We start from the raw sequence: 26,422 nt of genomic DNA, 5'->3' as shown, positions 1-26,422 counted from the left end.
CCCTGGCCTACCTACATGAGGTTTGGTGCTAATAAAACTGAATAACCTTGGGGCACCTGGGTGGCTCAGTTGGTTAAGCTTCCAGCTTCGGCTCAGGCCATGATCTCCCGGTTCATGATTTCCAGCCCCGCATCGAGCTCTGTGCTGATGTCTGGGAGCCTGGAGCCTGCTTCGGATTCTGTGCCTCCCTCTCTCTCTCTGTCCCTCCCCTGCTCTCACTCTCTCTCTCTCTCTCTCTCAAAAATAAATAAAAACATTTTTAAAAAGTTTAAAAAAAACTGAATATTCTTCTTCATGTTGGCTTTTAGTGTGATGGCGACACCTAATAGTGTTCCCGGTAAAAATAGTTTGCTAATATATTAGATTGTCAGGTGCTGCTCAACTTCCAAGCCTGTGTATGATTCTTTCATATATGGCTGAGGTATAACTTGTGAGACACACTATGTCCCAACTAGTTTATTAAAAACTGAATTTTTTATCTTTTGACCTTCTTCACCCATTTCTCCCAGTGGATGAAGGGGGCTGAAAGGTAAAAAGAAAAAGAAAGGAACTGCAAACTAACTATAACCCAATGAAATTTTGTTAATTATAAGTTTGATCTAAGTATAAATTTTTATTAGTAACCAAGATAGAGGGGCGCCTGGGTGGCTCAGTCAGTTAAGCCTCTGACTTCGGCTCAGGTCATGATCTCGCAGAGCCTGAGTTCAAGCCCAGTGCCAGGTTCTGTGCTGACAGCTCAGAGTGTGGAGTCTGCTTCCGATTCTGTGTCTCCCTCTCTCTCCACCCCTCCCCTGCTTGTACTCTGTCTCTCTTTCTCTCAAAAAAAAATTAAAAAAAAATTTTTTTAAATAACCAAGATAGAAAATAGTTCCTTACATACCAATTCTTTTAAGATGGGAAAATACTTTAGTACTTCCAATAGTCCTCATGCAACTGACTTGAAATTGCTGAACACTGCTGATTTTAGACAATTGCTTGGGTGTGCATGAAACTGAAAAACCCTGAAAGGCTGACAAAATAAATGGTTGTGTTAGAAAATGCTCAGTGACATTAGCATAGAAGTTTATAACAAAATTTTTCTTTACAGAGTTCTTTTTTTTTTCAAGTTTATTGATTTGAGAGAGGCAGGGATGGCATGAGTGGAGGAGGGACAGAAAGAGAGGGAGAGAGAATCCCAAGCAGGCTCCATGCTGACAGCACAGACCCCAACACGGGGCTCGAACTCAGAAACCATGAGATCATAACCTGTGCTGAAACCAAGAGTTGGACACTTAACCAACAGAGCCCCCCAGGCGCCCCTCTTTACAGAGTTCTGTTCATATAAGTGGGTGGTGTAATAATCTAGACATTAAATCACAAATTCTGGACATTTAGGAGGCAGCCCAGCTTCGGGGCACTGTGGGTGGCAGGAACCCTGCACGCGCCCGCCCTGCCAACATGATGCCTGAGAGGTGGCGAAGGAGGAGCCCAAGAGGAGGTGGGCGAGGTTGTTGGCTGAACCTACTCCTGCAAAAGTGGAAATGAAGCCAAGAAAGACACCAGGAAAGGATAAATCTTCAGGGAAAAAAGTGCAAACATAAGGGAAAGGGGGAGCAAAGGGAAACAGGCTGAAGTGGCTAACCAAGAAACTAAAGAAGACGTACCTGCAGAAAATGGAGAAACTAAAAATGAGGAGTCCAGCCTCTGATGAAGCAGGAGAGAAAGGACCCAGACTGATTAGTGTCATATCCCATGTCTTATCAGTGGTCCCTGTCTCCTTTCTTGTGCAATCCAGAGGAATATTGTTATCAACTGTTTTGTAAATGCAAGTTTTTTAGTAGCTCCAGAAACATTTTTAAGGAAGAGGTAATCCCACCTCATCCCATTTTTTAAGTGTAAATGCTTTTTTGAAAGAGGTGAAATCATTTGCTGGTTGTTTATTTTTCGGTACAACCAGAAACTAGTAGGAAATTGAATATGGGAGGCTTTGAATATCTTGGGTGTCAACCTAACATTCTGTAGATGGGGTAATTCGTATATCCTATAACACCAAGCATACTTAATGGCAATTTGGAGTCAGTTGTTCATTTAACATGTCTTGAACATTTTTTTTAATTTATTTACTTAAATTCAAGTAAGTTAATATACAGTGTAGTATCAGTTTCAGGAGTAGAACCCAGTGATTCATCACTTACATACAACACCCAGTGTTCATCCCAACAAGAGCCTTCCTTAATGCCCATCACCTGTTTAGCCCTTTAACCACCCATTTAACCCCCACCCACCTCCCCTCCAGCAACCCTCAGTTTGTCCTCTGTATTTAAAAGTCTCTTATGTTTTGCCTCCCTCTCTGTTTTTATCTTATTTTTCATTCCCTCCCCCTATGTTTATCTGTTGTGTTTCTTAAATTCCACATGTGAGTGAAATTGTATGATATTTGTCTTTCTCTGACTGACTTATTTTGCTTAGCATAATACATTCTAGTTCCACCCATGTTGTTGCACATGGCAAAATTTCATTCTTTTTTGATCAAGTAATATTCCATTATGTATATATATACATATCACATCTTCTTTTTCCATTCATCAACTGATGGACATTTGGGCTTTTTCCATAGTTTGGCTATTGTTGATAGTGCTGCTATAAGCATTGGGGGACATGTGCCCCTTTAAATCAACATTTTTATATCCTTTAAATAAATACCTAGTAGTGCAATTGCTGGGTCATAGGTAGTTCTATTTTTAATTTTTTGAGGAACCTCCACTCTGTTTTCCAGAGCAGCTGCACCAGTTTGCATTCCCACCAACAGTGTAAAAGAGTTCCCCTTTCTCCACATCCTCCCCAATATCTGTTGTTTCCTGAGTTGTTAATTTTAACCATTCTGACAGGTATGAGGTGGTATCTCACTATGGTTTGGATTTGTCTTTCTCTTATGATGAGTGATGTTGGACACCTTTTCATGTGTCTATTAGCCATCTGGATGTCTTCTTTGGAGAAGTGTCTATTCATGGCTTCTCCCCATTCCTTTACTGGATTATTTGGTTTTGGGGGGTGTTGAGTTTGATAACTTTTTATAGATTTTGGATACTAACACTTTATCCAGTATGTCATTTGCAAGTATCTTCTCTCATTCCGTCAAATTGCCTTTTAGTTTTGTTGACTATTTCCTTTGCAGTGCAGAAGCTTTTTATCTTGATGGGGTCTCAATAGTTCATTTTGCTTTTATTTCCTTTGCCTCTGGAGACATGTCTAATAAGTTGCTGAGGCCTTGATTAAAGAGGTTGCTGCCTATTTTCTCCTCTAGGATTTTGATAGGTTTTTTGTCTCACATTTATGTCTTTCATCCATTTTGAATTTATTTTTGTGTATGGTTAAGAAAGTGGTCCAGTTTCTTTCTTCTGCATGTAGCTGTCCAGCTTTCCCAGCACCGTTTGCTGAAAAGACTATCTTTTTTTCCATTAGATACTCTTTTCTGTTTTGTCAAAAATTAGTTGGCCCTACATTTGTGGCTCCATTTCTGGGTTCTCTATTCTGTTCCATTGATCAATGTATCTGATTTTGTACCAGCACCGTACTGTCTTGATGATTATAGTTTTGTAATACAGCTTGAAGTCTGGAATTGTGATTCCTCAAGCTTTGGTTTTCTTTTTCAACATTACCTTGGATATTTGGGGTCTTTACTTCTTCCATACAAATTTTAAAATTGTCTGTTCTAGCTCTGTGAAGAATGCTGGTGTTATTTTGATAGGTGTTGCATTGAATGTGCAGATAGCTTTAGCAATATTTGTTCTTCTAATCCATGAGCATGGAATGTTTTTCCATTTCTTTGTGTCTTCTTCAATTTCTTTCATAAGTTTCTATATTTTTCAGCATACAGATCCTTTACCTCTTTGGTTAGGTTTATTACTAGGTATCTTAGGGGTTTGGGTGCAATTGTAAATGAGATCAATTCTTTGGTTTCTCTTTCTGTTGCTCCATTATCGTGATATGCAACCGATTTCTGTACATTGCTTTTATATCCTGCAACTTTGCTGAATTCACCTGTCAGTTCCAGCAATTTTTTGGTGGAGTCTTTCAGGTTTTACATGTACAGTAACCTGTCATCTGCCAAGAATGAAACCAATGAATGTGATACACAACATTAGTAAAAGAAAGGATAAGAACCATATGATCCTCTCAATAGATGCAGAAAAAGCGTTTGACAAAATACAGCATCCTTTCTTGGCAAAAACCCTCAAGAAAGTAGGGAATAGAAGGAACATATGTCAACAACATAAAGCCCATATGTGAAAGGCCCACAGCTAATACCATCCTCAATGAAGAAAAACTAAGAGCTTTCCCTCTAAGGTCAGGAACACAACAGAGATGCCCACTCTCACCACGGTTGTTCAACACAGTACTAGAAGTCCTAGCCTCAGAAATCAGAAAATAAAGAGAAATAAAAGGCATGAAAATTGGCAAAGAAGAAGTCAAACTTCCACTCTTGGCAAATGACATGTATTGAACATTTTAAAGTACTTCTATTCCGATGTTGTTTTTGGTAGAATTGTTTCCTAAAAAAGACCACTCTTTGATCTTGGTTCTTCCTGTGAGAATTTTGTATACTCTGTAACATCTTGGTTGTGGTAATCCAGTTTTCCTAGTAACTTTGTTAATGTGCTGTGCAAGATTGAAAATGTGAATATGTAGTGTATATACTATTAAATTGTTAATTGATGGCATTTGACAATGTAACAGCACATCAGCCTTGAAGATATGGGTACCTGATACACTGTCAAAGAAAATTTGCCTCCAAATTTTAAGCTGGACATCATAGAATAACTTTTAGAAAAGAATCACAACTACATGATTTTTTAGATTATCGGTACATATGTTAAGAATTGTGTACAAATTGAAATGTCTGTACCGATCAACCAACAAACACTCAATTATGAAAGAAAAAAATCCTGAGCATTTAGGACAAAATTCTTTCTAAATACAAATCATTATATACTATAATAAGTTAAATCTGAAATCTGAATCATCCCAAACAGCCTCCAATGCAACTTGATTGTAAACTCTAACAGGGCATAGATTTTTGTGTTTTGTTTTCTGATGTATCTCCAGCCCCTATAAAAAGGTTTTTTTTTAGTAAATTAATATTATTTTCCCTATTAGGGCAGGTCATGTTGAATTTAAAGGGTTAACATAGTATGTCAAATGAGAAAAAAAATCAATATGAAGTGACTTTGATTATATTATAGCAGCCCTGAATATCATTCTGGTTTCCTATAGCTGCCAATACCAAAGTACCATAGAATACAGGTATACAAAGCTGGGAAACCAAAATTGCCAACGTTTGTGCGTAGGCTCTCTCATATTAGCAGTCATAACATTTTACTTTGGAGTTTTATTTAAACAGCCTCAGCAGTCTGTATCACAATTTGGGAGTGCTTAAGAGTTGGAGGCTGAGTTTGTTTGTACTCTCTCATATGTCCGAGTGCAGATAACATTGTTCACGGCACTTTCCTAGAAGACAAAGGATGAGATATATCAGTATTGTTGGTGAAACTGACTTTTAGAACCATGCAAACTAAGTACTATCCATAGGAGTTTTGAAAAGAGATCTACATAGAGAACAATAGATACCAACTGTTAGCTGATTTTGCCACATGTGTGTGTGTGTATGTGTGTGTGGGGGGGAGGGTGACAAATCATATATTAAATAGGGTATGTGCGGTATATACATATATATTGTAAATATGTGTATATATATAAACAATACATATACTATAGAAACTTCAGTCTTTATTCAAACATTTTAAATGCCTACATTGAAGCATTTTTGCGATTGCACATAACCCTACATTTTCAAATAATGACATTGTTACATTGATATAGTATTTTATGGTTTTTAGAGCACTAATGTATACATAATGGCATTTAATTCTGTCAAAGAAACCATGAAGACATTTCTACATTTTTTTAAGACAAGTGAACTGAATTTGGAAAAGATAAATGACTCATCCAAAGTCATGTAAGTACTGAATGGCAGAGATGGAAATGTACATTTTAGATTCTGAATCTAATATTCTTCCTAATGAACTAAAAACCCATCTGTTTGGTGATTATGCCATTATAAGGAGCAATAAAATCAAGTATCCTTAGTCCTCTACTTACTACTTTGTAAGGAAAATGTACTCTTCATTGTGGAAAGAAAAAATATCCTTATGTGAAGAAATGAAGATAGGTTTGTTTGTTTGTTTGTTTGTTTGTTTGTTTGTTTGTTTGTTTTTCACGTCCACACAATTCTTACATATTCCCTTAGAACTGTTTGATATTATGTCCAAAATGGCTTTTTTATTCATTTTTGTGGAATTGGCAGTTTGGGAAGAAGAATCATTGGCGTATATCCCTCCACTGTGTAGGGAGAAAGATGAACTGAGAAGCCATCCTCAGAGAGAGAAGGGTGGACTTAAAAAAGTATACTTGGGAATGAAGCCAACCTGGGTTTTAATCCCAGCACCACCATGTTTTTCTAGCTGAATATGCTTAGGTTAAGTCAGTGGCTGAATCTCAGTTTTCTCACCTGGTAAATGGACTAACAAGTCTTACCTCACAGGATTATTGTGAGGAGTGGGTAAATAATATATGAAAACATGCAGACACAACAACCACAGAAATGTTAGTTTTTAATTGTGTCAACTCATCCATACACCAAGTCGATACCACTTAAGCTTTGCATTAGTTTAAATTTCCTTTCCACATGTTTGGTGTTGAACTGGAAAACAGTGAGAAATTAATCCTGGTATGGAGTGAAGGATTAACAACAACTTGAAATCCCTGCTGAAATCTTTATTGCACAATGCATGCTTGCTTTGGTTTATGACAAGTCAAAGAAGTAGGCAACACATTTTTTTATGTTCTTTAGTTTTTTTAGTTCCTCAATCCATGCACATTTTATACGATTCTTGATCATACATTTATCTGCCAATGTTTTCCCACATTCTTATAAAGCAAGAGAAAAAGAAAAATCACATTTACTTCCATCATTTTAGAATAAGACATCTGAGTGATTTTATATAGAGGTGTTACAGATGGTGAAAAAAATAATGACAAACTGCTCACTCACCACCACCATTTTCCCATCCACCACCTTTCTCTTTATGGTGGTCTCTTTGCCATTCCAGTCCTGAACTTGAATCAGAGACTCATTATCTAAGTTTACCACACTCTGGAAAACAGACAAAACCAAATTCAGCTCAGATCGTCACATGTGAACACTAAAATTCTATGAAGTACCAAATTCTTTTCAGCTTTTGTGATGCTCTCAGGTAGTTTTAGAGTGGTGTTTATAGTTTCATTTATATTTTAAGACTTTGTCAACACTAAATTTGTTGGCTGATTCTTCTCGGGGCTTCTGGGGGAGGAGGCTTTTTAAGAGTAAAAACATAATATTGTCTTGAATAATAATTAAAACTTTCTTCTCCCTGAGAAATAAGAGGGGTAGATACCCTGTTTCCTGTCCCCTCACCACCACACACACAGAAGATTCTTCAACCCCACAACAATGGTGAATATGTACTATAAATTAGAAAGCAATTCCCATTGTGTTAAGTCATGAGGGCCTGTGGTTAATCTGTCACTAACCTCACCTATACTGGCTAATACACATTTTATTCATTGTGACTTTATGCTTGGTAGGAAACTGCTACAAAGTAGAAAGGCAGAACTTTGTTTGAGAGAAGAATCTAAGGAAATAATTCTCAAAATAGGTCAGCTAAGCATCTGCATCAGAATTGTTGTTAGAAATACAGTTTTCAGGTGCCTACACCAGATATCAGAGCCTGTGAGGATGGGACCTACAAGGAGGCATTTTTCATAAGCATCACAGGAGATTTGTATGCATATTAAAATTTAAGATCCTGAGACCTAGATTTTAGCCCAAGTTGATCTAATACAGACTTTAGATGTGTTTGCTATAATTCATGATTTACTTAGAATGATTTTGAATTAGCATTCTTATCAAATTTATCTAAAAGAGTGTTGAAGGCCTCACCTTGGTTTTATGGCCACCTGGTGTATTTTCCTCAAACTCTTCTCCCAGTTTAAAGGAGATCTCATTATTTTTAAAGATGCTTCTGGTTTTTATAGTGATCAGACCTTCCTGTGTACTGATGGTCACCGTGGGTTTTGCCAGACAGCCAAGTTTCCTTCTGGCTCTTCCTATTCCTAGGAATCAGATAAAAGGACACTATGGTTAAATCCGTTACTGGCTTTGGAAACTCATGTTAGCTGTATAATTCTTTACTAACTAGGTTTGTGAGTTAAACAGATTAAATTCTGCATGAATTCAAGTATCTGAAGCAAGTAGCACCTTTATAAGTTAAAATAGATTATATTTTGCAAAATAAAATTAGTCTCTAGTTTTGGCTGGTGGTCATCATTTTTCTTTAGTCCTGTAGTTACTGGTCTTGTTGGTTCATGAAGAACCTCTTCGAAAATTTGATTAAAGCTATGAACCATCTCCCTATTTTAAAATGTACTCATTTATACAGACAAAATCCTTTGGCATGAATTATTCAACATCTTTATCTCTTCACTTACATTCTTATATGTACACATATATAGAGTCTGTTTCCTTCCATTACATATTTTGTGTTATGCTAAAATACATATAAAATTTACCATTTTCACCATTTTAAAGTGTACAGTTAAGTGGCATTAAGTAAATGTTATGCAACCACTGCCACTATATATAGGATTTTTTAAAATATAAATTAAATAAATATAAATAAAATAAATAAATAAATATTTATGTAAATATATATTTATATATTATATTTATATAATTAATATAATTTATATATATAAATAATATATATTATATATAATTTATATATATAATATATAAATATATATTATATATATAATATATATTTATATATTATATAAATATATATTATGTATTATATAAATGTATATTTTATATAAATTATATAAAATATATAAATATAAATAAATATAAATAAATATAAATAAATAAATACATATAAATAAAATAAAATAAAATAAAAATAATATAAATTAAAATAAAATATAAATTATTATTCCACTTACTTTTTCCCCTATCTCTATATCTTGGAGATTTTCTGTGTCAGTCCATATAGGTATAAATTTTTGTTATTGTTACATAATACTTTACAGAAACACCGTAATATGCCTCATGAATGCACAATGTGAAACACAACAAGTCGTGATATATTAGATAATTATTCCCGAAGATATTCACACCCTAATCCCTGGAACCTGTGCATCACTTTATGTGCTAAAGGGGACTTTGTGGATATGGTTAACTCAAGGATCTCAAAATCCGGAGTTTATCTTGGATCATCCATGTGGAGCCTAAAGATAATCACAATTTCATCGTAAGAAACTTTCCTTATAAGAAAAGGAAAAGAGATGTTAGACTCTAGAAGAGAAGAAGACAATGTGACAATGGTGGCCGGTCACTAAGGAGGGCCAGCAGCCACCTGAAACTAGAAAACAAGATCTATTCTGAAGATCCTCTAAAGATTTGGAGCAAATGCTTGCGAAATGATCATTTTTAAAAATAATTATGACCGTTTGCTTTAAATTATTTATGCAAATAATTTGCCATTTAGCATATGGCACGTGTATGTTTTATCTGTGTAAATCCATGGTAAATTACGTGAGGACAGGATTCTGCCGATTATAAACTAATGTTGCATGGAACTGCATCTAGGTTCTGAACCAATGCCGATTGTTTCTATGTGATTGCTTTTATATCTCTATTGGAGGGAGGGGCCCAAGATTAATCTGATATCATACAAAGCGAGTGTCTGTGTTATCAAGTCTCCCATTTTTCCTGGCTACAATATAAAAGTAAAAACGGCTCACCCAGCTCTTTCATATATTCTTCAAAATTTTCACAAGAAATGGATTTCCATGTTCCTTGGAGCTGATCAACCATTCTAAGTTGATCTTAAGGAAAAATAACATCATTAGGATGAGTATGTTGTTTTTCCCTGAAATAGTGTTAGAACTTGTTTTTCATACAATTTTGGTGGATAGCACAGAAAAGTCAGGGGAAAATATTAGGAACTCTAGTCCTTGTTATCTTTCCTGAATACAATACAAAGCAGGAAAGCTCTCTCAAATGTAAACTGGTCAAGATGAAAATGAAAACAATTTTTGGCAGGACCAGATATAATTTTCCATCTCTAATTTAGGATTAAAAATAGGTTTACAAATTCTAGTTCCTTCCCTAGGAACTGCCACAAACACACATAAACCAGTGCGTAAGGGGTGGAACTAGGCAGCTATGTTTATGCCATAGAATCCCTCTACTGCAGGTGTTTGTCTCTCTTTCTCTGACAAAGGGTGATCTAGAATAAGCCCATTTCACTTGTTGGGGTGAGCGCTGGGTGCTGTATGGTAACCAATTTGTCAATAAATTATATTTAAAAAATAGAATAAGCCCATTTATCAGCTGTTTAGAGATCTTATCACATTCTCATTCCTTGATATTTTGAACTAAGAACCAGAAAGACTTCATAGATGGTATTTGACATTTGAACTAAAAAGTTAAATTTAGTGAGGGCTAGAACAATCATTTTAAGCCATGAACATATTGAGAAAGAGAATGGAACATAGAAAAGAAGGAAAGAAAGAGATTGTGTTCACACACACACACACATACACACACAGCCTTGTTACTGATGCTTTTCCAGATGCCAGTTCAATTTTCCATGAGCTTAGAGAGTCATCATTGCCATGAAAACACAAATATCTTCTTAGTAAATCCCGCTTAATTTAGGCTAGGTTTTACTCCTTTCAGTCTTGGCTGAAACACTCTGATGTCCTCTGATATCTGTAAGGAATCAGAACAGAGGATAAGGGATATAATAGCAAATACACCAACTAGAGAAGAGGAGACTCCAAAGGTTAAAAGACAAGCACAGCCTTACACATGCCATCAGCCCTGAGAACACCATTATTAATTCTAGGCAATGCTTGATGTCCATGTCCTAACACAGAATTAGTAAGAAAAAGTGAAATTATAAAATTTTTTAAGACAGGAGAATAGCATTTTATAACAATTCCAATTAAAATATTAAATATCCAATATCTATAAATATCTGTTAAAGCACTTACCCAGGTCAATGGTCTTACTGATAATTACTCAACTAACATTTATGGAGAACCCAGTATTATATACCTAATATGAGCTAAGCAATTTTGCATACACCATTGATTTAATGTCCCAACGATGGTTGAAAAAGATACCATAGTTTGTTTTCCTTTCCTGTGTTAGGAAGTTTACTATTAAAATTTTTTTTACATTAATGTGTACAATTTATATTTATCCCCACTTAGTTGAATAGCGTGAGACCAAGGCCAGGAAATGACTTACCATTGAAGGTACTAAAAATACTACAATTAAGCACTGAATTTATTAAAATTCCTAGGATTTTTTTTAAAGAAAATGTCAGGACTCTTGGGAAGATGGCGGCGTAGGAGGACGCTGGGCTCACCGCGCGTCCTGCTGATCACTTAGATTCCACCTACACCTGCCTAAATAACCCAGAAAACCGCCAGAGGATTAGCAGAACGGAATCGCTGGAGCCAAGCGCAGACGAGAGGCCCACGGAAGAGGGTAGGAAGGGCGGCAAGGCGGTGCATGCTCCACGGACTGGTGGGAGGGAGCCGGGGCGGAGGGGCGGCTCGCCGGCCAAGCAGAGCTCCCGAGTCTGGCGGGCAAAAGCGGAGGGGCCTGACGGACTGTGTTCCGACAGCAAGCGCGACTTAGCGTCTGGGAGGTCATAAGTTAACAGCTCTGCTCGGAAAGCGGGAAGGCTGGAGGACAAAGGGAGGGAGAGCTGCTGAGCCCCTGGACGACAGAGCTCAGTTTGGTGGGTAACAAAGGCGCTCGCCAGCACCATCTCCCCCGCCCATCCCCCAGCCAAAATCCCAAAGAGAACCAGTTCCTGCCAGGGAACTTCCTCGCTCTGCGCAAACACCCAACTCTGTGCTTCTGCGGAGGAGCCAAACCTCCGGCAGCGGATCTGACTCCCTCCCGCTGCCACAGGGCCCCTCCCGAAGTGGATCACCTAAGGAGAAGCGAGCTAAGCCTGCCCGTCCTGCCCCCGTGCACCTTGCCTACCCACCCCAGCTAATACGCCAGATCCCCAGCATCACAAGCCTGGCAGTGTGCAAGTAGCCCAGACGGGCCACGCCACCCCACAGTGAATCCCGCCCCTAGGAGAGGGGAAGAGAAGGCACACACCAGTCTGACTGTGGCCCCAGCGGTGGGCCAGGGGCACATCAGGTCTGACTGCGACTCCGCCCACCAACTCCAGTTATACACCACAGCACAGGGGAAGTGCTCTGCAGGTCCTCACCACACCAGGGACTATCCAAAATGACCAAGCGGAAGAATTCCCCTCAGAAGAATCTCCAGGAAATAACAACAGCTAATGAGCTGATCAAAAAGGATTTAAATAATAAAACAGAAAGTGAATTTAGAATAATAGTCATAAAATTAATCGCTGGGCTTGAAAACAGTATACAGGACAGCAGAGAATCTCTTGCTACAGAGATCAAGGGACTAAGGAACAGTCACGAGGAGCTGAAAAACGCTTTAAATGAAATGCAAAACAAAATGGAAACCACCACGGCTCGGATTGAAGAGGCAGAGGAGAGAATAGGTGAACTAGAAGATAAAGTTATGGAAAAAGAGGAAGCTGAGAAAAAGATAAAAAAATCCAGGAGTATGAGGGGAAAATTAGAGAACTAAGTGATACGCTAAAAAGAAATAATATACGCATAATTGGTATCCCAGAGGAGGAAGAGAGAGGGAAAGGTGCTGAAGGGGTACTCGAAGAAATAATAGCTGAGAACTTCCCTGAACTGGGGAAGGAAAAAGGCATTGAAATCCAAGAGGCACAGAGAACTCCCTTCAGACGTAACTTGAATCGATCTTCTGCACGACATATCATAGTGAAACTGGCAAAATACAAGGATAAAGAGAAAATTCTGAAAGCAGCAAGGGGTAAACGTGCCCTCACATATAAAGGGAGACCTATAAGACTCGTGACTGATCTCTCTTTTGAAACTTGGCAGGCCAGAAAGAATTGGCACGAGATTTTCAGTGTGCTAGACAGAAAAAATATGCAGCCGAGAATCCTTTATCCAGCAAGTCTGTCATTTAGAATAGAAGGAGAGATAAAGGTCTTCCCAAACAAACAAAAACTGAAGGAATTTGTCACCACTAAACCAGCCCTACAAGAGATCCTAAGGGGGACCCTGTGAGACAAAGTACCAGAGACAACACTACAAGCATAAAACATACAGACATCACAATGACTCTAAACCCGTATCTTTCTATAATAACACTGAATGTAAATGGATTAAATGCGCCAACCAAAAGACATAGGGTATCAGAATGGATAAAAATACAAGACCCATCTATTTGCTGTCTACAAGAGACTCATTTTAGACCTGAGGACACCTTTAGATTGAGAGTGAGGGGATGGAGATCTATTTATCATGCTACTGGAAGCCAAAAGAAAGCTGGAGTAGCCATACTTATATCAGACAAACTAGACTTTAAATTAAAGGCTGTAACAAGAGATGAAGAAGGACATTATATAATAGTTACAAGGTCTATTCATCAGGAAGAGCTAACAATTATAAATGTCTATGCGCCGAATACCGGAGCCCCCAAATATATAAAACAACTACTCATAAACATAAGCAACCTTATTGATAAGAATGTGGTAATTGCAGGGGACTTTAACACCCCACTTACAGAAATGGATAGATCATCTAGACACACGGTCCATAAAGAAACAAGGGCCCTGAATGAGACATTGGATCAGATGGACTTGACAGATATATTTAGAACTCTGCATCCCAAAGCAACAGAATATACTTTCTTCTCGAGTGCACATGGAACATTCTCCAAGATAGATCATATACTGGGTCACAAAACAGCCCTTCATAAGTTTACCAGAATTGAAATTATACCATGCATACTTTCAGACCACAATGCTATGAAGCTTGAAATCAACCACAGGAAGAAGTCTGGAAAACCTCCAAAAGCATGGAGGTTAAAGAACACCCTACTAACGAATGAGTGGGTCAACCAGGCAATTAGAGAAGAAATTAAAAAATATATGGAAACAAACGAAAATGAAAATACAACAATCCAAACGCTTTGGGACGCAGCAAAGGCAGTCCTGAGAGGAAAATACATTGCAATCCAGGCCTATCTCAAGAAACAAGAAAAATCCCAGATACAAAATCTAACAGCACACCTAAAGGAAATAGAAGCAGAGCAGCAAAGACACCCCAAACCCAGCAGAAGAAGAGAAATAATAAAGATCAGAGCAGAAATAAACAATATAGAGTCTAAAAAAACTGTAGAGCAGATCAACGAAACCAAGAGTTGGTTTTTTGAAAAAATAAACAAAATTGACAAACCTCTAGCCAGGCTTCTCAAAAAGAAAAGGGAGATGACCCAAATAGATAAAATCATGAATGAAAATGGAATTATTACAACCAATCCCTCAGAGATACAAACAATTATCAGGGAATACTATGAAAAATTATATGCCAACAAATTGGACAACCTGGAAGAAATGGACAAATTCCTGAACACCCACACTCTTCCAAAACTCAATCAGGAGGAAATAGAAAGCTTGAGCAGACCCATAACCAGCGAAGAAATTGAATCGGTTATCAAAAATCTCCCAACAAATAAGAGTCCAGGACCAGATGGCTTCCCAGGGGAGTTCTACCAGACGTTTAAAGCAGAGATAATACCTATCCTTCTCAAGCTATTCCAAGAAATAGAAAGGGAAGGAAAACTTCCAGACTCATTCTATGAAGCCAGTATTACTTTGATCCCTAAACCAGACAGAGACCCAGTAAAAAAAGAGAACTACCGGCCAATATCCCTGATGAATATGGATGCAAAAATTCTCAATAAGATACTAGCAAATCGAATTCAACGGCATATAAAAAGAATTATTCACCATGATCAAGTGGGATTCATTCCTGGGATGCAGGGCTGGTTCAACATTTGCAAATCAATCAACGTGATACATCACATTAACAAAAAAAAAGAGAAGAACCATATGATCCTGTCAATCGATGCAGAAAAGGCCTTCGACAAAATCCAGCACCCTTTCTAATAAAAACCCTTGAGAAAGTCGGGATAGAAGGAACATACTTAAAGATCATAAAAGCCATTTATGAAAAGCCCACAGCTAACATCATCCTCAACGGGGAAAAACTGAGAGCTTTTTCCCTGAGATCAGGAACACGACAGGGATGCCCACTCTCACCGCTGTTGTTTAATATAGTGCTGGAAGTTCTAGCATCAGCAATCAGACAACAAAAGGAAATCAAAGGCATCAAAATTGGCAAAGATGAAATCAAGCTTTCGCTTTTTGCAGATGACATGATATTATACATGGAAAATCCGATAGACTCCACCAAAAGTCTGCTAGAATTGATACATGAATTCAGCGAAGTTGCAGGATACAAAATCAATGTACAGAAATCAGTTGCATTCTTATACACTAACAATGAAGCAACAGAAAGACAAATAAAGAAACTGATCCCATTCACAATTGCACCAAGAAGCATAAAATACCTAGGAATAAATCTAACCAAAGATGTAAAGGATCTGTATGCTGAAAACTATAGAAAGCTTATGAAGGTAATTGAAGAAGATTTAAAGAAATGGAAAGACATTCCTTGCTCATGGATTGGAAAAATAAATATTGTCAAAATGTCAATACTACCCAAAGCTATCTACACATTCAATGCAATCCCAATCAAAATGGCACCAGCATTCTTCTCGAAACTAGAACAAGCAATCCTAAAATTCATATGGAACCACAAAAGGCCCCGAATAGCCAAAGGAATTTTGAAGAAGAAGACCAAAGCAGGAGGCATCACAATCCCAGACTTTAGCCTCTACTACAAAGCTGTCATCATCAAGACAGCATGGTATTGGCACAAAAACAGACACATAGACCAATGGAATAGAATAGAAACCCCAGAACTAGACCCACAAACGTATGGCCAACTCATCTTTGACAAAGCAGGAAAGAACATCCAATGGAAAAAAGACAGCCTCTTTAACAAATGGTGCTGGGAGAACTGGACAGCAACATGCAGAAGGTTGAAACTAGACCACTTTCTCACACCATTCACAAAAATAAACTCAAAATGGATAAAGGACCTGAATGTGAGACAGGAAACCATCAAAACCTTAGAGGAGAAAGCAGGAAAAGACCTCTCTGACCTCAGCCGTAGCAATCTCTTACTCGACACATCCCCAAAGGCAAGGGAATTAAAAGCAAAAGTGAATTACTGGGACCTTATGAAGATAAAAAGCTTCTGCACGGCAAAGGAAACAACCAACAAAACTAAAAGGCAACCAACGGAATGGGAAAAGATATTTGCAAATGACATATCGGACAAAGGGCTACTATCCAAAATCTATAAAGAGCTCACCAAACTCCACACCCGAAAAACAAATAACCCAGTGAAGAAATGGGCAGAAAACATGAATAGACACTTCTCTAAAGAAGACATCCGGATGGCCAACAGGCACATGAAAAGATGTTCAGCATCGCTCCTTATCAGGGAAATACAAATCAAAACCACACTCAGGTATCACCTCACGCCAGTCAGAGTGGCCAAAATGAACAAATCAGGAGACTATAGATGCTGGCGAGGATGTGGAGAAACGGGAACCCTCTTGCACTGTTGGTGGGAATGCAAATTGGTGCAGCCGCTCTGGAAAGCAGTGTGGAGGTTCCTCAGAAAATTAAAAATAGACCTACCCTATGACCCAGCAATAGCACTGCTAGGAATTGACCCAAGGGATACAGGAGTACTGATGCATAGGGGCACTTGTACCCCAATGTTCATAGCAGCACTCTCAACAATAGCCAAACTATGGAAAGAGCCTAAATGTCCATCAACTGATGAATGGATAAAGAAATTGTGGTTTATATACACAATGGAATACTACGTGGCAATGAGAAAAAATGAAATATGGCCTTTTGTAGCAACGTGGATGGAAGTGGAGAGTGTGATGCTAAGTGAAATAAGCCATACAGAGAAAGACAGATACCATATGGTTTCACTCTTATGTGGATCCTGAGAAACTTAACAGGAACCCATGGGGGAGGGGGAGGAAAACAGAAAAAAAAAAAAAAAAAGAGGTTAGAGTGGGAGAGAGCCAAAGCATAAGAGACTGTTAAAAACTGAGAACAAACTGAGGGTTGATGGGGGGTGGGAGGGAGGAGAGGGTGGGTGATGGGTATTGAGGAGGGCACCTTTTGGGATGAGCACTGGGTGTTGTATGGAAACCAATTTGACAATAAATTTCATATAATAAAAAAAATAAAATAAAAATAAAAATAAAAAAAATAAAGAAAATGTCAAATGTGTTGTTTCATGAGTTTTATGCATACTGATTCTCTAACACAAGGAAAATCACCTATTGGAAATCATCTCCTTGATGATTGGGAGCTCATATTGGGAGCTCAGTATAGGTCTCTATTGCTGGCAGGTTAGACTTTCAGAAAAGTGTCAGTAAATAGAGTCCATGCACGGCCTCTGTCTCTGCCCCTGTGGTTCTCTCTTCATGTGCTCATCATGCCAATTCCAAGACAGCTAAGGCGCATTAGCCCGGTCATGTGTCTACTTGTTCGCTGCCTATTCTGTGAGATGCTTTCTGGTGTCCATTAAGATGCGAGTCAAAAACCTTCACACCTTATGCCCGTTCCCTTAAATACATCCACATTCCTTGATGCTTCAATTTTTCAGTCCTTGTCCTTCCAGACCTGCAACCAACCCATTAAACTATCCCCTCTACTCAAGAGTATGTCTTCATTCTCACCTCAGGCCACTGCTCCATCCACATAGAATGAGTAACAGGCACACCACTCTGAGCTTTGTCCATTGGGACCATTTTTCCTCACCACTATTTTCAAGTCCCCTCCCATTCTTAGTGTAATTAAACCACTGACCGTTTTGGTTTCCATCCACACAGTAAGCCGACCTGCCCACAAAACATGTTCAAGCTCTTCCTATTCCATAAGCTGGTTAGATGAGCCCCCACATAGTATAGGAATGATCTGAGGGACGGGTGCTGGTACACCCGTGGTGGGTGATATGAGGATCTGAGTCACCTGCTCATGCAGTTAACTCATATCTTCTGGTCTTGCTTAGCCTTGATCCCACAATTTCATACTTGTTTTGGAATGTTGCTGGGCCTGCCTGAGTCTATGACTCTGTGGGTCTGACAGAACCTAGCTCATAATGGACAGTTCCAGACACATGGTTACTTGGTTTCTTACAATCAAGAATTCTGCCTCTGCTAGGCTCCGGTGACACACTGGAACACAGGTGACACACATGACACACAGGGACTCTTTTCAAAAAGCTTGTAAGTTTCAGAGCGCCTGGGTGGCTCAGTTGGTTAAGCATCGGACTCTTGATTTCAGATCAGGTCATGATCTCACGGTCATGAGATCAAGTCCACGTGGGGCTCCACACTAAGTGTAGAGCCTGCTTGAGATTCTCTCTCTCACTCTGCCCCTCCCCCGGCTTTTGCGCCCCCCCCCAAAAGAAAAAAAATAAAGCAATAAGTTTCTGTTGCAGACGGCATGGTCTTGCTCCAAAACCCCAGAGGTCTGTTTTGTGATGCCACACTGCATATTTTCTCATCACTAATCCTCTGCTGGCCTAGGGTTTGCCAGATCATACGATCCAAGGAGCAGGGCTGCTTGTACTGCAATTCTGACTTTCTGCTCCAGTTCTCATTCAAAGCAGGGAGCTATTCCTGTCACTCAATATATGAGCTGGAGCACATTCCTAGATGTGGAATATGTTGCACCAGAAGCCAAAGGAATTTTGTTTCCTTCTTTCTGGTACAAAGGCAAGATGCAGCAATTTGTCTTTTGGAAGAGTTATCCTCACTTGGCCTGACCCAGCTGGATCCCTAAACACTTTACAACGGTGGAAGTTCACTCAGTTGCCATCAGATTAAACTCCTATACACTGTAACACATATGTCTTAACCAATGTCTCCGAGTGCTAGCATTCTTGCTCATTCACCTTATCAATGTGTAGGACGTCCAGACGGCTCAGATCTCATCTGATCATATTATAACAACAGAAGTTAACGTAGACCCCAAACAAACCTGTAAATATATATTGTTCCACGTAAATACAAACAGTTTCTGTTCCTTTCTCTGATCTTTCCTGATTGGGATCGAAAAGAATGTCATACAGTATACCCGAGGCCATATTAATCTGCACCAGCGAAGATAACACATCTAGCATAGTAGCCATAATTAGGGTTATTATTTGAGTTTGCAGTAGCCTGCAGTCATTCTCCGAGATTCATTTGGTTTCTGCAAAGGTCAGACTGGTGAATTAAATGGAGCTATGATATGGACCACCTCCGCGTCATTCTTAAGATCATTTAGAGTAGCATTAATTTCTGCCACACACCCCCCCATCATCACCACCAAATACGGTGGTGTTTGATTCACCATCTTATCCAGGACTGGCAAGGGAATGGGAGATAGAGGGAATGGGACTGTAGAGGTACAGTTTCAGAAGCTTCCACTTCACCTTCTCCACTATGATAGGTCTCATTTGGTTTGAATGAATTCAAGGTGGGTTTCCTTCAACAGCCAAATGTGTCAATTCCAATCATATATTTGGGGACCAGGGACTTGACCCCTGGATGGGTCTACAAGCCTCCTGAGCCTTTGAGAGCCAGACTTAGGCAGGATTCTGTTTATTTCAGATCCTGGCCCCTCAATGCCTCCACTGTACCATGACATTTCGAAACCCTATAAATCAATGTTAATTCAGACAGAATACCCTCAGAATATTTGCATAGTCCTCTTTCCACAGTGTGTATTTTCTCAAGTAAATATCTTAGGTCTCTTTTGAGGAAAATGGGGGAAACTAACACTGTATGTTTTTGCCGTGGCATTTCAAAGTCTTCCTCCTGTGGACTTGGCCACCTCTTTAGCTATTGGTTTCAGGGTCTACACACTTGCTAAACTCGAGGATCTGGGCAAAAAGATAAAGACTTTCTATTGAGGCAACCACCCTCCATCTGTTATTCATATGCCTTCTTTTTGTTGATGTATTAAGCAGCACCCTAATTGGCTATTCATCTATTTTGCCTTTAGAGACACAAGGTTCCATTAATCATCTCCACATCTCCCTCCAGGTCAAGCCCCCTTGGCTGCCCTTCAATTTTGCCTATTGCTATGATGATAGAAACCCCCTGGCTTCTGGCAATAAAGTGCTATCACCTGCCCCTTGTTGCTTCAGAGTCTCATCATTGCCATTGCTATCAATGAACCAACTGATAGAAATAGAAGAGAGAGAGAGGGAGAGAGAGTTGATAGATGATAGATATAGATCTCTGTTCTCTTTGTATAGAAAGGTAATGTGGCTATATTGATCCGTAACAGAAGTACAGATCTCGTAACTTTCCTACAGAAAAAGAGGAGAGCCTCACCATACAAGAGTCTCCAGTGTTTTGACCTATCGAACTTTCATTACTTCAGCTAAACAATTTGAAGTGTAATAGAGCTGGACAAGTCCTAGTGGGCACTACGCAGAGATTGACATGCTAGGAAAACCCAGGCCTTACTCATTTGCTATTCATTGAATAAACATTTGAGTTCCTACTAAACACAAGACCCCCAGGCTCTGGTATATAATGGGGAATGAAAGAGACTTCCAAAATGTTTCCAACATTATGAGAGAGAATCTGAAATTGTGCTAAATTCCCCAGTATTTCCATATGGATATATATCTGTATAGTAGAAACATAGAGAACTAGTTGGTATTTTAGACCAGAGGTCAGCACAGCCTGATCTGTGTACTAATTCCAGCCACTACCTGTAGATAAAGTATTATTGGAACACAATCACACTTATTCCTTTGAATATTATCTAAGGCTGTTTTCATGCTGCAGTAGCAGAGCTGAGTAGTTGAGACAGATACCACATGGCCCACAAAGCCTAAAATGTTTATTCTCTGGCCCTTTACAGAACAATGTTTGCCAGCCCCCATTTTAGAGTCTCAAGTTTGATTATTTAAAACTCAAGATCATAACAACTGTTGTCGGTAGGCCTCCTTTGCTTGGGACACAAAAGTGGTGGATAACATTTTTTGTCCATAGCTTTCTCATCAAGAAGAGACGTTTTTATAATTATGTCATGGATAAGGCCAACAGAAAATGTAATTTAAGAAGCTAAGTAAGCTCTGGCATTTCATAAAAGTCATATGAGAGAGAGATTGTTATCAGTCAAATATAGATGAAATGTTTTAAAAGTTGCTGCGAGTGTTGCAAGGCAGAAAGACACAAGCATTAAATTGACTAGGAAAGAAACAGGGTGAAAGAGCTGTCCTGCTGTCTGCCTTTTCCTGAGTCTAACCTCCAGTTGTCTAATGGTCCTGTTTTCACTTTTTGTTAAAATGTTTATTTATTTGAGAGAGAGAGAGAGAGAGAGAATGCATGGGGGAGGGAGGGAGAGAGGGAGACAGAGAATCTGAAGTAGGCTGTGCACTGTCAGCACAAAGCCCCAATATGGGGCTTGAACCCAGGAACCGTGAGATCACGACCTGACTGAAGTAGGACGCTCAACTGCCTGAGCCACCCAGGCACCCCTAATGGTCCTGTTAAACTCCAAAGCTTTCTTCACAAGCAGCCGTGACTCTCCCACCCTTTTAGTGGTCTTGGTAATGTTAAGCTTTCAGGGTTTGCATGCAGTTCTAATGCACTTAGATTAAAACCATGCTGTAAGAAAAATATCTGTAATGACTTTTTAAAGGAAAATGTATTGGAAATAGGGGAAATCCACTACAAAACTTTAGGTGTAGTGATAAACAGAAAACAGTGATCTAAAGAGTTGCTTCTCTTCTCATATTGGTTGGACTTTGTAGGGTGTTCATGCACTGGGGAAGAGCACAGCTCTCCTTGGCCACCTGCTCCGTGTGTGCGAGTCAAGGACAATGGGGAAAGGCTGGCAACTTGGCCATCTGTGAGGCTCAGCACGTTTCTGCATTACCTCCACTGTTCACACGAGCAGCTGGAGGTGAGCAGCAAACAGCAAGCTGGGACTGCGTGACTGGCTGAGGCATATGGACACCCAAGCAAGCAGTCTCATGGCATGTGCTCCATACCGATGTTCTTCATGCACTTCTTTAATATTTTCCACTAGGAAGCATAGTGGGTTGAATGGTGTCCCCCGCAAAGATATGTCCAAGTTCTAACCCCTGGCACTTATGAACATGGCCTTGTTTGAAAATAGGGTCTTTGCAGATGTAATTGAATTAAGGATCTCAAAATGAGATCATTTTGGATTTAGGGTGTGCCCTAATGGATTTAGGGTGTGCTCTGAATCCAGTGACACATAGGGAAGGAGAGAGAGATTTGGAACACAGAGACAGAAGAAAAGGCCATGAGCAGACTGACCAGGACAGAAACTGGAGGGCAGCCGTAAGCCAAGGAATAAATACCAAGTTCAGCCAGCGGCCACTTAAGAGAAAAGCATGGAATGGATTCTTCTTCAGAGCCTCCAGAAGGCTGCCAACACCTTCATTTCATACCTCTGGCCTTCAACACTATAAGATACTAATAAATAATAATAAATCATAAATTTCTGTCACTTTAAGCTACCAAGTTGTGATCATTTGTTATGGCAGCTCTACAAAACTACTAAGTGAAGAAACTCATTTTAAAAAATCTTAGGCCTTTCTATGTTTAAAAGAAGGAGTTTATTTCATTATGTAAAATAACATTTCAACCTATTAAGAATTGTCTTTATTTCACTGGGTTCTTTTTCTTGGTCACTTAAAAGTTATCACATTTACCAAGGATAGAGGTAACTTTTATACATAATAATAACAGTAATAATTATGATAATATAATAAAAGGCTGAATTATAATGGATAAATAATAGTATAATTATATAATAAAATTATGTAAATTATTTTTTTTCAGAAGTTCATGTAAGAAAAACACTTCCTTTGTTTCTCTAGCTTGATATCCTCTCCTCTTCCCCCACCATTTTTCATTAGAATCATACAATTTCTTTTAGGTTAATACTGAAGGATTTAAGATTTTGATGATAAAATAAATTATTTGATGCTGGTAAATAGCACCCTGTTATGCTTTTTTCTGTTTCAGAATTTCAGCAGATTGCTAACTTTAGGCTGGTCTTAGGGTTGAGTGCTGTCTGCTTCTGAGCAATCATGTGCTTCAGACCAATCAAAATAACAGAAAGATTTCCTAGAGGGATGAGTAAGACTGCAAGGTCAAAGCCAGGCAGGCTGAGGGCCTGTGATTCAGATCCTGCTAGGTTCCCAGGCTCTCCTGCCCTTCTTTTCCCACAGTTACAGCTGTTTGAACACCACCTGCTGCCTTAGCATTGTCCTGAGGCCACCACAGTTACACATTCACCACATTCTTATAAAGTAGCATTAACTCCAGTGGTTCCCAAGCTTGACTTGCATTTGTAAAACTGCCAACTCGTGTCGGCACCCTAGATTTCTCAATCAGAATTGCCAAGAACCAGACCTAGCAATGTGGATTTTTAGAATGTCTCCCAGGTGATTCTACTTCTAAGCCTCAGTAAGGAAGGGCAAAGGCACTAGACCAGTAGTTCTCAAAGTATGATTCCTGAACCAGCAATATCACCATCATTTGGAAACTGGTTAGAAATGCAAATTCTTGTACTCCCTCCACGCAAGGCTTGCTGAATCAGATACTCTAGGAAAAGAGCCTAGTAACCTGTGTTTTAACAAGCCTTACAGGTGATTCTCATGTGTGCTTGAGTTTGAGAACCATGGCCCACACTTACACTTACTTCCAAAGAATAGAGTATGGAACGAAAGAAAGAGTGATTTTACAAGTTTGGTGGACACCAAGTTTTAAGATCATACTTGATATCTTAACCAAGTTAAGTCATACTGACGTCATGTGCCCCCTGACATGACCCAGTGAGAAGACACTTCATCTCTGTGGGTTTCTTTCTAAACACCCATAACCCAAATGTAATCATGAGAAAGCAAGAGACATGTGAAGACAAGATTGAGGGACATTCTTCAAAATCACAAGGTTTGAATAACAAGGAAAAACTGTGAAACCGTTGCAGATTGAAGGAAACTAAGGAGACAAGATGGCTCAATGCAATGAGACCCCGACTTGGATCCTAGAACAGAAAAAAAGACATCAGTGGAAGCACTGGAGAAGTCTGAACAGTCTACGGTTTAGTGGCCGTATCATAACAACTTTCATTTCTTAATTTTGACAAAGGTATACCATAATATAAGATGTTAATATTAGGGGGAGTTGGATGAATGGTATATAGGAACTCTCTGTACTATATCTGCAACTTCTCTGTAAATCTAAAATTATTCCAAAAAATTTTTAATGTAAAAATAAATTAAAAAAAAAAAAACAAAAATAAAGTACTGGCCACATATCAGCACACCTGAATCACCCGAAAGTTTGTTAGTAATGAAGATTATCAGAACCCACACCAAATCTGCTGAATCAGAACCTGCATTTTTTCAAGAGATCCTTAGGTGAATTGTTTAATGTCCAATAAAATTTCAAAATTTTACCACAAGCTTGATCTTTACAACAAGCCTGAGATTTAGCATCAGGTCAATCTTGTCTAGGCTTGAGACATACACCAGTTTTGATTAAGCAAAACTTATTCTTAAGACCGCAGGCTAAATTGTCAACAAAATTGAGATGGCTCAGCTTCTGTGTCCCTCTTTAGGGCTCAGTCCTTACATAGTAACACCTTCAAAAAAAGTAAGCACCCTATCTTGTGTTTGTGAGATATTTTCTTCCTTAAAAGATAGGAGTCTTGCCTTTGATCCCTAACTCTGTGACCGGGCCCCTGCCACCTTCCACAGACTTCTCTCTTGCTGAAAATCAACTTGCCTGGCATTTTAAGTATTGCCTCCTACAAGCCTCCTGTGACATCTTTCCATGCACCTCCCATGGTGACTAGTGCTGGGATTTGTACCTGTTGTCACTATAAACTCAAATGCTGTATGCATTTGCCACATTCAACCATGCCTGGAAATATCTAGAGATAGAATGGCATGTGGAGAACTTGCTTTTCTAACAGCTCAACAAAAAGGACAGGACTTCCAGAGACCCTAATGTTAAAAAAAAAAAGAAAAAAGTTCAACAGGATCTGTGATCAGAGGTGATAGGTAGGAGACACTAGAGGCCTAGGAATAAAACTAGGATGGTAAACAATTTCCTCTGTGCCAGGCTTTTTACTTTTGTGTCATTGAAGTATCAGAAACAAGAATCTACCGATTCTATAAAGACAGTTTCTTGATGGGGTATTATTAACAAAATCCAGTTAGAATGGTGAAAATGGACAGTTCCCCAGACATGTTGACATTGATCTTCTTGTCTTGAGGAAAAGGATTAAAGTGAATTGCTAAAGGCTAAAAGTCAGGAGAAATTACTCCTTGAAAATGTGACTGGCCCAGTCTGCCATAAGGAAACCAGAGCTTCTTGCTGTTTTGTAGGGAAACACAAGGCACTCACCTTGATGCATCATGGCAAATGTCATCCTCAGGAAACATTGTCTGAATTGGACTGTGGCACGTGGATTTTTTCAGGAAAGAGGTGCGTCAGCACCCAAGTCATTTGAGAGCAGCTGAGACAAGCCTGTAATGACCTGAAAGTTAGAACCAACCTGGTGAGTGGGGTGTGGGGAGAAGTTTATGGGATTCCATGCCTCCTCGCTGAGCCGTAAAAGAGCTCTGGATGGGGCTAGATGCTCCCACAAGTCTACAGGTGGCAGGTAAGTCATGGATCACTAATATGCAATTCTCCAGGCATGCTGACTGTGCCCAAGTTGCAATAACCTGGAAACCTGCATTTGAGCCAACACACTGTACTCCACAAATGCACCCATTTCTAATGTTTTTGTGTGTCTTATTTCTTTTAATCTTCACTTTTGAAAAACTCTAATTTTGTTGCTGATGAAGTAAGAAGAGATTTTCCCACATTGTGATCAGGACAGACAGGAGATTATGGTCTTTTACAACATCAGTGACTAAAGCAGTTGCACAACCAGGAGAGGGAGGGAGCAGGGTTACCTGAGAGCATTGACTCCTTGCTGCAGTGGAGAAAGCCAACTGCACCCAAAGGTGCACAGGGTTGACTTCAGTATCAACTGTAGGAAGAAAATCTACTCCAACAAAATAACCTACAGAATAATCTAATATCATCTCCAATTAAGATATTCAACTTTAGGGTGCCTGGGTGGCTCAGTTGGGTAAGCATCCGACTTTAGCTCAGGTCATGGTCTCACAGTTTGTGAGTTCAAGCCCCACA

The 26,422-nt window shown here is 39.2% G+C and overlaps 1 protein-coding gene and 1 long non-coding RNA gene across 9 annotated transcripts in view; one reads left to right on the top strand and one right to left on the bottom strand.

Annotated features, from left to right (window-relative positions):
- Positions 1-26,422, top strand: part of LOC123585981 — a 267,199-nt gene that overhangs the window by 201,328 nt on the left and 39,449 nt on the right. The window lies entirely within an intron of this gene.
- Positions 5,349-26,422, bottom strand: part of FABP12 (fatty acid binding protein 12) — a 58,326-nt gene continuing 37,252 nt past the window's right edge. For 3 of the 8 annotated variants that reach the window (XM_045454760.1, XM_045454756.1, XM_045454754.1), the window contains 6 exons: positions 25,628-25,760; positions 10,688-10,852; positions 9,880-9,963; positions 8,018-8,190; positions 7,091-7,192; positions 5,349-5,487 (listed from right to left, as the gene is read on the bottom strand). In XM_045454760.1, the coding sequence (XP_045310716.1) occupies positions 5,413-5,487; positions 7,091-7,192; positions 8,018-8,190; positions 9,880-9,952 (423 nt within the window). In that variant the 5' untranslated portion in view covers positions 9,953-9,963; positions 10,688-10,852; positions 25,628-25,760 and the 3' untranslated portion in view covers positions 5,349-5,412. Of the gene's footprint in view, positions 5,488-7,090; positions 7,193-8,017; positions 8,191-9,879; positions 9,964-10,683; positions 10,853-18,200; positions 18,480-25,627; positions 25,761-26,422 lie in introns of those variants that run through there. The other 5 variants (XM_045454759.1, XM_045454758.1, XM_045454762.1 and 2 more) reach the window with 5 other exon arrangements.

The sequence above is a fragment of the Leopardus geoffroyi genome, chromosome C3, assembly GCF_018350155.1.
Source record: "Leopardus geoffroyi isolate Oge1 chromosome C3, O.geoffroyi_Oge1_pat1.0, whole genome shotgun sequence".
Lineage (NCBI taxonomy): Eukaryota > Metazoa > Chordata > Mammalia > Carnivora > Felidae > Leopardus > Leopardus geoffroyi.
Note: the sequence above shows the minus strand (reverse complement) of the source record. Positions and strands in the feature narration are given on the sequence as shown.